The 14191-nt window shown below is 40.1% G+C and overlaps 1 protein-coding gene and 1 long non-coding RNA gene across 6 annotated transcripts in view; one reads left to right on the top strand and one right to left on the bottom strand.

Annotated features, from left to right (window-relative positions):
* The window catches only part of LOC134980861 (uncharacterized), a 199385-nt gene extending 195914 nt beyond the window's left edge, over window positions 1-3471 (bottom strand). Inside the window, exon 1 of the long non-coding RNA XR_010190482.1 lies at window positions 3230-3471. This is a non-coding gene — a long non-coding RNA (uncharacterized LOC134980861). The remainder of the gene's footprint in view (window positions 1-3229) is intronic.
* The window catches only part of MIPOL1 (mirror-image polydactyly 1), a 921515-nt gene that overhangs the window by 620861 nt on the left and 286463 nt on the right, over window positions 1-14191 (top strand). For 4 of the 5 annotated variants that reach the window (XM_063947848.1, XM_063947845.1, XM_063947846.1 and 1 more), the window contains one exon: window positions 13295-13393. The exons of the other annotated variant lie outside the window; for it this stretch is intronic. In XM_063947848.1, the coding sequence (XP_063803918.1) occupies window positions 13295-13393 (99 nt within the window). The remainder of the gene's footprint in view (window positions 1-13294; window positions 13394-14191) is intronic. 5 annotated transcript variants of the gene reach the window in all.

Genomic DNA, 14191 nt, shown 5'->3' with positions numbered 1-14191 from the left:
TCGCTCATGTAAACCGACAGGGCGGCACAAGAAGCAGGACGGCGATGGCAGAAGCCACAAGGATTCTCCGATGGGCGGAAAATCATGTGTTAGCACTGTCAGCAGTGTTCATTCCCGGAGTGCACAACTGAGAAGCAGACTTCCTCAGCAGGCACGACCTCCCCCCGGGAGAGTGGGGACTTCATCCAGAAGTCTTCCAAATGATTGTACACCGTTGGGAAAGGCCACAGGTGGACATGATGGCGTCCCGCCTCAACTAAAAGTTACAAAGATATTGCGCCAGGTCAAGGACCCTCAGGCGATAGCTGTGGACGCTCTGGTAACACCGTGGGTGTACCAGTCGGTGTATGTGTTCCCTTCTCTGCCTCTCTTACCCAGGGTAATGAGAATAATAAGAAGGAGAGGAGTAAGAACTATACTCATTGTTCCGGGTTGGCCAAGAAGAGCTTGGTAACCAGAACTCCAAGAAATGATCTCAGAGGACCCATGGCCTCTGCCGCTCAGACAGGACCTGCTGCAGCAGGGGACCGGTCTGTTCCAAGACGTACCGCGGCTGCGTTGACGGCATGGCGGTTGAACGCTGGATCCTGAAGGAAAAGGGAATTCCGGAGGAAGTTATCCCTACGCTATTTGAAGCTAGGAAAGAAGTGAACGCAAACCATTATCACCGTACATGGCGGAAATATGTTGCGTACTGTGAGGCCAGGAAGGCCCCAAAGGAGAAATTTCAGCTAGGTCGATTTCTGCACTTCCTACAGTCAGAGGTGACTATGGGCCTAAAATTGGGTTCCATTAAAGTCCAGATTTCGGCTCTATCGATTTTCTTCCAAAATTGAACTGGCTTCACTGCCTGAAGTTCAGACTTTTGTTAAGGGAGTGCTGCATAGTCAGCCCCCGTTTGTGCCTCCAGTGGCACCGTGGGATCTCAACGTGGTGTTGGGTTTCCTGAAGTCGCATTGGGTTGAGCCACTTAAATCCGTGGAGCTATAATACCTCATGTGGAAAGTGGTCATTCTGTGGGCCTTGGCGTCGGCCAGGCGTGTATCAGAATTGGCGGCTTTGTCATACAAAAGCCCTTATCTGTATTTTATATGGATAAGGCGGAATTGAGGACTCGTTCCCAATTCCTTCCTAAGGTGGTATCATTTTTTAATGTGAACCAACCTATTGTGGTGCCTGCGGCTACTTGGGACTTTACTGGATTACTGGATGTAGTCAGGGCCCTGAAAAGTATATGTTTCCAGGACAGCTGGAGTCAGGAAAACTGACTCGCTATTTCTCCTGTATGCACCCAACAAGCTGGGTGCTCCTGCTTCTAAGCAGACGATTGCTTGCTGGATCTGTAGCACGATTCAACTTGCACATTCTGCGGCTGGACTGCCGCACCCTAATTCTGTAAAAGCCCATTCCACGAGAAAAGTGGGCTCTTCTTGGGCGGCTGCCCGAGGGGTCTCGGCTTTACAACTTTGCCGAGCTGTTACTTGGTCGGGTTAAAACATTTTTGTAAGAGTCTACAAGTTTGATACCCTGGCTGAGGAGGACCTAGAGTTTGCTCATTCGGTGCTGCAGAGTCATCCGCATTCTCCCGCCCGTTTGGGAGCTTTGGTATAATCCCCATGGTCCTTACGGAGTCCCAGAATCCACTTAGGACGTCAGAGAAAATAAGATTTTACTCACCGGTAAATCTATTTCTCGTAGTCCGTAGTGGATGCTGGGCGCCCATCCCAAGTGCGGATTGTCTGCAATACTTGTTTATAGTTATTGCCTAACTAAAGGGTTATTGTTGAGCCATCTGTTGAGAGGCTCAGTTATATTTCATACTGTTAACTGGGTATAGTATCACGAGTTATACGGTGTGATTGGTGTGGCTGGTATGAGTCTTACCCGGGATTCAAAATCCTTCCTTATTGTGTCAGCTCTTCCGGGCACAGTATCCTAACTGAGGTCTGGAGGAGGGTCTTAGTGGGAGGAGCCAGTGCACACCAGGTAGTCTTAAAGCTTTCTTTAGTTGTGCCCTGTCTCCTGCGGAGCCGCTAATCCCCATGGTCCTTACGGAGTCCCAGCATCCACTACGGACTACGAGAAATAGATTTACCGGTGAGTAAAATCTTATTTTTTCTATACCTTTCCTATATTGTCTTGAACTGTAAGTGCTGTTTTCTTGTTTGCTCATTTGATTATGTACTGTGTAATGGGCGCTGTGGATCCCTTGTGGCGCCATATAAATAAGGGCGAATAACAATAATTATGATTATTGACCTTCATTAATAGGGCACCGCAAAGAGCCTGCAGTGCCTAACAGAGTGCAAATATATTTCTATGTCTATACATGTGTGTGTGTGTGTGTGTATAGATATATATATATATATATATATATATATATATATATATATAGGCTTGCGAGCAGGGCTCTCCTACCTCTATGACTGTTTGTTTTTTACTCCGTTTTGTCTTCTAATTGTGTCCAGTTTTAAAACGCAATGGAATTTGCTGCGCTATATAACAAAGTGTTAATAATAATTATATATATAGTCCAAAAGGCGGTCTGGGTCCTGAAGAAGGGAGTTCGGCTCCCGAAATGTTGACCCACAATAAACACATTTTGGCATTTATTTGGAATTGCAAAAGTGCGAAAGCCTCTGAGTGCCGCCTTCTACCTTTGAGAGATATATATATATATATATATATATATAAAATGTGTGTGTGGTTGGTGTGTAGCTCACATAAAATTTGTTTCTTTATTTTAATGCATCTTTTATTTTCCTGTTATGTGTTTTCCTGTATTCCGTGTGTACGGCATCCCATCATTTAATAGTCACAACTGCTTAACCACTTACTGTAACTGACAATTTTTCCCTTCAAATCCGTTCATAAAATATTTTGTATTATTTATTAAAGTTTAAAATAATATTTTTTAAAAATATTGAAATATTATATTATGCACATCTCCAGAACGGATCTCCTCGTCAAAAACTGGGGGACACGGTGGGGCGACACGTCGCATGTGATCTGACCATTGCAGTTAAGTGGTTAAGGTCCATATTCTATATATTCAATCATAGTAATATTTCTGTCCAATAGCAGAACTGTATGAGTTGCTCCCCCAGCTACTGGGCTGAAGCTGCGCAATCAAGAATGCTAATTCTGTCATGTTTATACCTTGAAACGAGGAGACGGTTTCCTCTCATCATCCACGAGTGTCTAAACATCACCCCTGAACAACACATACCTCTGTCTGACACCAAAGGCTCGGTGTTTGGTCTGGAGGGAGCAGTGTTATTCTTTGTCTGCAGCATCCGAGGGGAGACATTTTTCTCTCAGCAGCATTGCCGGTCTCAGCACAACGAGACGTCTGTTCCTAAAGGAAAAGCAAGAAACACATTTTTCCAGGGCCCAAGCAAGCGACCACGGCATTGGAGAATGAGTCGCCAAGCCAGATTTGCTCACAGTGTTGCTCCATTCATCCCTTCTCTGCAAAAGTTCCAAGGAGCACCTCTCTTATTAACCCTTGACAGGACCGTTTTGCTTTCTTAGGCCAACAAAAATAATTATGCCTATGGTTGCTTATTTTGGGCTGCACAGGAGGAAGGTGCTGATACCAAGAAATGTCGTAATTACTCTTTATGACTTCTCTTTCTCAAATAGCCACTTGTGTTATTTCTATGTATGGCTGAAGGAGTAGCACAGTATTAAGGTCACTGCACCATAGAAAGGTGATCCTAGCGCTAATCCCTATGCCAGAATTTTGTAACCAAGGCGGAGATGTTCTCTCGTTCTGTGTTTCTGATGGAGACCCAGTTCATATAGCATCCCCTACTTATTACTACAAGACATTGGTAAAGAGTATTTTACTGTCTTTTAGCAGAGCACACCTTTCTATTTAACAGAACTTTCTATTAGTGGGTCTATATGTATTCATAGTTTAGTTCCATAGAATATCACAAGTCTATGTATCAAAGTTGTGGTTTGTTCGGTAAACATCCTACCACCTTCATACGGTATGCACGCACACTCCATAAAGTTCCAAAGACACTAACAAAAGGGAACCACTCTCCAACAGGAAAAAAAGAGATATTAGTCTATAGTTTAATAAAAAAATTCTGTGTAACACATGGGGACTGATGCTGAGCTCGACGCACTTGCAGAAATACAGATACAAAGTGCGTTCCGACGATAACACATAATTGTGCTGAGACTTGCCATATACAGTACATGTAATTGTGTGTGAATGCTTAAAGTGTTATTATTATTTATATTTATTTTTATTATTATTATTATTTGTAGAGGCACCACAAAAGTTACGTAGGCCTGAACATGGTAAACCTTTCAAATTTTAACAGGGTATCAGACCATAAATACAATACACAAAGGTAGACCAATATTACCAATAAAACAGCGCACAATAAAACCTAAACAGACAAAGATATGATATTCAAGCAATCATGCAAATAGTAAGGATCTATATAAAGAAAACCTTTATTTTGATAATTGTCTATAAATAGAACAAATAAACAAATTAATAAATAGTGTTTCGATAAACTATTGGTTCATTAACCATGCTTAATTATAAAAATTAACAGCAAAATCTTTATATATATTTTTGGGTTATGGGAAGAAAACCTATCCCATTTAAACTTATAGAGAGATGCCAGTATTGATAAACTATAGGCCTATTAGAGAGTCAGAAAAAGTCCAGCCATAGATGGATTTTACCAGTTCCATGGAGATAATGTGGGTTCCTCTTTAGCAAAGAGTCACAGCGCACTGTAGATGGGTCCCCTTGTGCCTGGTAAAGTTTCATTAGTGATAGTGCTACTGAAGAACAAGAGAGTGGTGGGCCCTACCTTTATGAGCTTACAAACTAAGGGGCCATGATTATACACAATGCGCATCTTAATGTTTGACCATGTTTCCGCCAGCCCTGCCATTTTACAAATGATTTCGGGACAGTATGACAGATATGAAGGGCAGTATAATAGCTGTGAGGGGAAGCAGTGGTCTTCCTACTCTGGCGGACATTAGAATGAAATAGAGAGCATTACACATGTGAGAGGTCTTGTTACCTTACTTATTGTACCACCCCATACATATCTCCTAGTACATATAGCGTTGTCGTCTAGGATGGCTATCGCCCAGTCTTATCAGAAGCCCTATGGGTCGCAGAAGGAGAGCTTCACTTCTACAAATGTTAGAGACAACTACTGTATTAATAATTTTCTCTAATACCCAGAAAATCCTAGTTCAACCCATTCAAATGTTATTTTATACTCCAAATAGCATTTTTCCATTGATCTATGAAATATCAATATGGAAACTTTACATAGTAATTATATCCACAATGCATGCCCAATTTATTATCATCTGTTGTTATAATGCTCCATTTCACTTCTTAATATTTGATGTGTGAAGCGCACTGTACCTTATCGTATGCTTTTGTTAAATGCAAGCTCTGTAGACAAAAAATCTTTAATCCATTTGTTTACTTTTAATGTCTGAGTATTCTGCACTATATAATATTGTTGACCTCTCTTATGCATGTTTATTGATTTTGTAAATCTTCTCATGAATGGTTGGATAAAATACAATACAAACAATAATATATACATACATTGTACTTATGAACTTGTAACCTGTTCGTACCAAACACTCACAAACAGGCAATTTAAGCTTGTTACTGTACACCTGGAACTTAATACGAATAGACCATCTGAAAGTGTTGCATCTATTAATGCTAATATAGAAAGTCGTCCTCTAATGTTAACTCTAATGAATTACAATGTAAATCATATCCTGTACGGCCTTATAGCGATCTAATAACAGTCGTTTCTGTCTCTAGGCAGCAAATGTGTAAGGGGTCCCCTGAGTCACTGAAAGAGAAATGAAGGCACCCCTTATTTTATTCCTTACATTCTTACTATTTGTTAATAGCAAATAATAGAGATTCTAGAATAAGGGAAATTATTAAATTGCAATGTACAGAGCGAATGGGAATTTGAGGACTTTGTGATTCTGCTTTATCGAAGACAGAACTGTAGAAGAAAGTTGGGATTCAGGAACTTTTGTATATATTGTCATTTTTGTTCACGTCCTATGAGGGGTTGCCTGGCAACACCTGCTATTTCAAATATCCGTCTGCAGTCAGAAGTAGTGATATCTGTGCAGTGTTTCCTTCCCCTAGTATGGGGCATATTCAATTAGTCGCTGTGTTTACTGCAGTAGGTTAGCCTCGAGCTTTGATACCCAGAGCTATTTAGTTTTAAGCGCAACTCCTCCCGCGGAACAAAGCACTGCTTACTGCGTCTTTTTGTTTGCACCTCATTACGGTGGGAGCAGGAGGCTGCAATGGAATCTATCTGCCTTTAGGCCTTATTCAGGTTTATTAGCAAACTTAAAAAGAACACTAATGGGCAAAACCAAGTTGCACTGCAGGTGGGGCAGATGTAACATTAGCATATCTTAGTCCTTAGTCTGCTACGATGGATGCACATACAGACATGACCACGTCTGATTTATGCCGATTGTACGTGACTTTCGTTCAGTGCAACGCAAGCAACTTTGAAGTTGATCGTTTAATCGTAATCTTTGTACTGTACTAACAAAGTATTGCATGTAGGCAGTATGGATGGTGTAATGGTTAGCATTACCGCCTCACAGCACTGAGGTCATTGGTTCGTTTCCCACCATGGCCCTAACTGTGTGGAGTTTGTAAATTCTCCCCGTACTTGCGTGGGTTTCCTTCGGGTGCTCCGGTTTCCTCCCACAATCTAAAAATATACTGTTAGGTTAATTGGATCCCAACAAACATTAACCCTAGTGTAAATATGTGTGCATGTACCTGTGGTAGGGAATATAGATTGTAAGCTCGACCGGGGCAGGCACTGGCGTGAGTGACCAAATATTCTCTGTAAAGCGCTGCGGAATATGTGTGTGCTATATAAATAACTGGTAATAAATAAATAATAAATTGCATGCTATAGAGGGAATAATCAGAATACTGGAAAAGGATAAAATCAATTTTAATCATACAAAAACTTTGCAAAAGGCTTAGCATGAAATGTTCCTATAAAAACACTTTACATAAATATTATTAGGGGGAAAAAAGATCTTCTGTCTAAATGTGTTGATTCTTGTCTGACATTCGTGTTTTTGGCTGCATAAATGAAAATGTATTTTAGTTCTGTGACTTCGTATATGTCTCTGAATGTGATAGAGGCACATGTGTGCCTTCAGGACTGGTTAAATCTACTTCTCAGGATTAGTAACCAGGTGGAAAACTTAATTGTGTTTCAGGATAAAGCGCATAGATGACCTGTGCTTGTTTTTCCTTTGCAGTATAGGGCAAGGAAATGAACCTGCCATATGGGCCCGCAGAGGGAAAACTTTCCCTTTCTACAGTAACACTTAGCTTCTCTACCGGTTTCAATAACTATTTTTATCAACCTGTTTTAAGAAGGAAGCCCTGCTCCTGACATGTGGTTGTGGGCATAGGGACAGGAGGAAGGCGACCAATGAAAACACATGTCCTTAAGAAAAAGGAGTGTTTGCAGTGGAGCTGACTGGGAACCAGTGACAGCGGGATCTTTGGCATAGCTGAACATAAGCAGCTCAGTGTCTAGTGTACGGCTAACTTAAGGATGAAAGAAGCCGAATGTCTGTGGCCAAGGAAGTTTGGTTATTTTAGTTAAGAAAAGCAAAGTCTGGCAGTGCTTAGAGGAAGGAGCCCAGATGCTCTGCTCACTGATGCCTAACTAGGATCTTAATGGGAGAAGTTATCCAATGTTCCTTGTATGTGCTGTGTGCTGTGACTCCTCAATCCCTAGTCTGTGTGCTGTACTGAGTTTCTCTGTGTTTCTTGTGTGCTACTGTGTGTACTGAGAATCTTCTATCTGTGTGCCTTTCTGACCAATGTGTGAGTATCTATGGCCACACTGCACTGTGATTGATGGGAATGTATGACATGAGTGTCTAACGTGTGCTGAGAATCTATGGCCCATCTGTTTATTTCTATACAAAGAATATAAGGACATTGGTACTACTGTACCTTGTGGTGTAACCTTCTAGCCAAGGAAGTTATAGAGAAAGATTTGGTTAGCATGGTGTGTGGGGAGTATGGTACTGTATGTACAGTGCACTGTTAAATACTCTCCTGCAGTATCCAGCAAGAATATACAATAATGGTGGACCTCCTGGAGTTCTGGGAAAGCAGTCAAACCCTCTGTAATTAGCCCTCCCCAGATGCCCTGCAAAAACCAGTGGCGGTAAGCCAATTTACTATCAAGCCACCTCTGGTGTTTGGCTCCATTCAACTTTCTTGTGCTGCCTTTCAATACTCACCAATTAGGAAGCAGCGGCAGTATGGATGTGACCAATGTGCTACCTAATTTAGCCAGGGTCTAGTCTGCCAAGTCTCTTTATTAATTTATTAACATTCTATATGGTTTTGAGTCCACAATCGTGAAAAAAATGTTGGTCAGCCTGAATTTAATTTTGTAAAAGCACTTATACAGGTTGAGTATCCCATATCCAAATATTCCGAAATACGGAATATTCCGAAATACAGACTTTTTGGAGTGAGAGTGAGATAGTGAAACCTTTGTTTTTTGATGGCTCAATGTACACAAACTTTGTTTAATACACAAAGTTATTAAAAATATTGTATTAAATGACCTTCAGGCTGTGTGTATAAGGTGTATATGAAACATAAATGAATTGTGTGAATGTAGATACACTTTGTTCAATGTACAAAGTTACAAAAAATATTGCCTAAAATTACCTTCCGGCTGTGTGTATAAGGTGTATATGTAACATAAATGCATTCTGTGCTTAGATTTGGGTCCCATCACCATGATATCTCATTATGGTATGCAATTATTCCAGAATATGGAAAAATCCGATATCCAAAATACCTCTGGTCCCAAGCATTTTGGATAAGAGATACTCAACCTGTACATGCAAATGTGTGTCCTTATTGTTAACTGCTTTCCCAGTTATGGAGCCTATGTGTGATTTAGCCTATTAGCTTCAAATGTCCCCTACACATTTAAAATGATGCTCAGACATTCTGTTTCTCTGGTAAAAGCTTGATCATTTTATGCATGATTAGTCTAGCAATACTATCTCCCTTTTTTAAAGTAGGCATCTACAGTTCAACGTGTGCTTTTACACAGGGAAATTGGGAACAAAAAGAGGTTACATTGTGGTCTGATTACAGTATTCGCTACTTCTAACTGTCCTGACTTGCGGTTTCTGTTGTAATTGTGACAGAAAGTTGGGAGGTATATCCTGTTCACTGCAGCAAGTATGGCAGACTTCAAAAGGTTAGAGCAGTGTTTTTCACCCACTGTGCCGTGGCACACTAGTGTGCCCTGAGCAGTCTCCAGGTGTGCCGCCATAGCAGAGCCAGGCCCATCAGTGTTTTGCCGCTACTGAGGCCCTGGAACGATCAATACTGGTGGGTTTAGCGGCTGCAGAGCCAGTTCTAATTTTGGGCCCGGGCAGTGTTGGGCTTTTCTGGCTTTCTCAGATGTGGCTCAGGTGTTACCTATGGAGAAGCTGCAACATGACATCCTAGGACACGCAACTGCAACATGCATCACCATTATATTTGAGTGTGCCTTAGCAATATTTAGATCTTGTTCAGCGTGCCACGAATTCTAAAAGGTTGAAAATCTGTGGGTTAGAGGATGGAGCGGGGGAGTCCGGCACATAACAACTACTGTTCATACCCCTCTGATGTCTGACCAGACCCACATCTTTTCTGCCACCTGATTCTCCAACTTTAAAGCTTGGGAGGTATGATTATGTTGACTACAAGGACAACCAACAGTTTTTGTGTCTCCTTGGCAAGGTAGGGTTTTTTATTTAGTATTCATCTACAAAATTAATTGGGGATTAATTTGATTTGAACATTTTAAAAAGTGAGTTGAAATAAATGCAGCTCCCCATACCGATACCTTATAACTAGTTGAACTACAGAAATATTGCAACAACCAAGATTTTTTTTTTATCATACCTCCCAATATTATGGAGTCAAAAATCAAGACAATTTAGACTCTGTCCCTCATACATTCAGGCTATGCCCAAGATCCACTTGGACACAGGCTGCTTTCCTTACCCAATACCAACGCGGTGGAGTCCCATTTAAAGATGGACTGTTGGAGGTTAAGGATTTTTAATCAAGTATAGTATTAGTTTTTCCTAGGATTGTTCTTTAAACCTCCTGTTTTAACAGCTACAGTATGAAATAAAAATTCTCCCAGCCTATAAAATGTATCCTATGATTCCCTATAGCTGCCAAATACAATAAAACAATTTTAAATTTTTATTCCTACTAATTAGGATAATCCACATACATCAAGACATGAATTCTAGTGAAATTAAACGTCTTTTCATTGCCAAATCACATTTCTGTATTTCATACAGTAGATCATCCATTGCCAAAACCAATCAGCTACTGTGACCTGATTTTCACACATTTTATCATATAAACTTTGTTTATAAATTCCATGATTTTACAGCAATTTTAATACCAATAAATACATATCCGTGAATTCTGAAAATCTGAGATTATTAGTATGTTGTAAGTAGGACGAATACTAAAGATAAAAATGTGCGTGTGTTTATACCTCAGGTATATATTAAAATATAGATAGATCAATAGAACGTGATTTACCATTTTGCATACTTCGCCGAGGTAAAATTAATAAAGAGACAAATTCAAAACATTTTTCTTGGCAGTAGAAATAAATCAACTTCTTAAAATTCACCCCTGGATTTATAGGACTCAGAAATAATTATTTACAGTTTCTGTCTTGGTTGACATTACTTCTAGTTTTCTTACCACCATAGTATCTGGATAGTATCCACTGGAGATATAGCTCACTAAAAATATCTCCGATTCCGGATTCATTTCTTGATACTTTATTGAATATAAAATGTGTCATTCGCAGTGCTTTTTTTCTATGGATAAGGTGTTGCTATCCACTTAAAGTAACAAGATGACACACGATATATAGTAGCCTCCGTACTGTGGACAAGTCTTCAGTAGTTTATTCATTTCTGAAATGATTCCATTACTTTCTTCCTGTTTCTGGAACTATTTATAATAAAAAAACATTTACATATAGAAAAGTGCTGGTATTGCTTACCCCCGAGTAGCTCAAGGAAAAAAAAAGCACTGATTATTTTTATGTAACTGAGAAATAGACCTTGAAATCACTGTGTGGTTAGGTTTAATGTGTATATTTTAATATGAAATGAGCGTTATCCCCAAAGATTAAAAAGTTACGGACTAATGTGTTAGATAAAGAGAATCAAATTTGCTAATGCTTGATGGGCAGCATAGATAGCAGGTATGTCTTCTAAATACTTGGCATACTTGGCATGGCAAAGTTGCAAAGTCCCTGGCATGCCAAATGGGGCTAATTAGCACAATTTGAAGTAAGGGACACATGTATGTGGACACATCTGTATAATAGATTATTTGCCGCAGGTTTTTAATTATTATAGTCTTATGCGTGCCCATTTCACTAAACTCATTCCTAACCAATCCGAAAAGGGAGGAGAACACGTCTTTAAAGTTACTGTATAGCAACACACTTGTAGCTTTAAATGCAAAATGTTAGTCTACGATTATGATCAGAGCCGGCCCTAACCAATATGATGCCCTAGGCAAGATTTTGGCTGGTGCCCCCTATAACCACAGCTGGTTCCGCCTCTGACCTTGCACTTCTTTCCCAGCACTATCACCCCTCACCCATAGCAGTCCTTATTTTGGTGTTTGTACCCCCTATATTTTAAATAGGAACAGTTTACACATTTGGCGCACAGCCCAAAAAGGGATGTGTTTTTGCTGGCAAGGGGCATGGCCACACAATAGTAACCCCAATTCCAATTACGCCACACAGTACTGCAACTTCATTCACATTTGATCATGCGATAGTGTTCATAATTCATATTACATCCCACAGTAGTATCACTTTACCTTATAAACGTTACTACTCACAGTAGAGCCCCTTATTCACATTACATCACACCCTATTACTCTTTATTCACATTAGACGACACAGTAGTGCCCTTTCTATACGCAACGTCACATAGTAGAGCACCTTATATACATAATGCCACACATTAGTAATGCATTTATACACATAATTCCACACAGTAATGCCCCTTACACATATGAGACACATTATTAATGTCCTTATAAACATAATGCGCCTTACACATTATGACAACCTTTATTAATGCCCTTTTACACATAATGTCCCTTATACATATGCTGCACATTATTAATGCCCTTGTACACATAATGACACACATAGTGCCCCCTACACATTTGCTGCACATTATTAGTGCCCCAATACACATAATGACACACATACAGTAGTACCCTGTTACACATATGCCGCACATTATTAATGCCCTTATACACATAATGACACGCATAGTGCCCCTTGTACATGCTGCACATTATTAATGTATTTTTACATGACACACATAATGCTCCTTACACATATTCTGAACACTACTGCACAACCAACCAACCAACCAACCAACCAACCAACCAACCAACCAACCAACCCACTCACATGCACACAGCACTCACACTGCCACTAACACTGTGGCCTCTGCTTGGATACAGATGTGTCCTCATAAATATTGCCTCAATGCTAACATCTGGCACCTTTTTTTTTATGAAAATGCATCTTATTTGCATTACTATGTGGCTGGGATGCACAAGCAGCTTCTGCTGATTAATATGATATGTAGCATGCCTATATACTTTGTGAGACTGTGGCTGTATCTGCATATGAAATGCTACACACAGAATATAGGCATGATGCATATCATTTTAAACAACAGAAGCTGCTTATGCCCCTAGGCATATCAAATGCCCTAGGCAATTGCCTAGTTTGCATATGCCTATGGCCGGCTCTGATTATGATTGTCTTAAAGCCTTCAGTAAAATATAAATACATACTTATATGCATTTTCTGTCGTAATAACTAGTAAACTGTTAATTATTGCTATATTTTCACGAGTACAAATGACCCTATATTTCAGCATGGGTATAAATAGTTTCCACATAACTTCTCTGTCCATCCCAAACTCCTGTCTCTTTTTCCCATCTCCCTTCATAACACATAATATTGTAAATTCCTTTGCCTGGCATGTTTAAAAGCACCTTTTCACTCATTGCCAATACGCCATAAGAACCTTTTTACTTGAAAGATGAATTTAGAAGGGACTAAAATGTTTAATTTCTTGATATTCTATTATGCCCCCTTCCCAGTGCAAACATCTGGAAAAGGAGCTTCATCTGCTGAGGGAGACCAAACAGATCTGTACAGATATTGTAGCTGCGCAGAAGACCTTTGATCCAGCTTCCAAGGTGAATACTTCTTATATGACTTATCATTTTAACTTATTCAGTTCCACTCTGTGTTTAATTATTTTGCACTGTGTGTCAGCTGGGAGAGTTGTTTTTATGTCAGTGACCGTTTGTACATCACATACTTGGCCAAGCTTTGGCCATCATTAAGATGGGTTTCCCTTCTCATCAATTGCACGTGCTCTAAGGGGAGAATCCTGTAAACCGCATCAGCTGTGTAAATGCTGGCACTATCACCCAGACTCGCACTCCTCACAGTACCTTCTAGTGCCGGGCTTGCACAGATGTGCTCGCAGCCATGTGGGACTACAAACAAAAATCTGAGTCTTGAGATACTGTAAGTTTGGAATACAGCCTCAACTGTGAGTGGTGGGAGCCATTCACATCTAATTGGATTCCCCATATGTTTGCATAAGTCGGATTTACTGGATTTGCTTCATACACTTTACAGTTGTGTTATTGATGAGTATCATGACATGTGGTTTGCGGAGTTTTCATAAATTGAATGTTCATGTAATTAACCCATTATTTTAGAGATCATGCCTACTATTGTTCTTTCATACAGTAAAAGGCCTGATGTGAATGCCAGAGTCAAACACATTCAGGCATCGTCTGTAACCTCAAATGCACCACCTTCTCTCTCTGAGTCTAAATGTGTCATCTTTAAGACAGGCAAATCAGTACTCAAAAAGAAGAACACTAAATGCAATATCCAATCATGTCCGAGGTTGCCGGAGGTGAGGGATGCCGACCAATCTCTGACTTTTTTTTTAAAGGGGCAGCTAGTATTTACAAGGC

Source organism: Pseudophryne corroboree, chromosome 12 (assembly GCF_028390025.1).
Source record: "Pseudophryne corroboree isolate aPseCor3 chromosome 12, aPseCor3.hap2, whole genome shotgun sequence".
Taxonomy (NCBI): domain Eukaryota; kingdom Metazoa; phylum Chordata; class Amphibia; order Anura; family Myobatrachidae; genus Pseudophryne; species Pseudophryne corroboree.
Note: the sequence above shows the minus strand (reverse complement) of the source record. Positions and strands in the feature narration are given on the sequence as shown.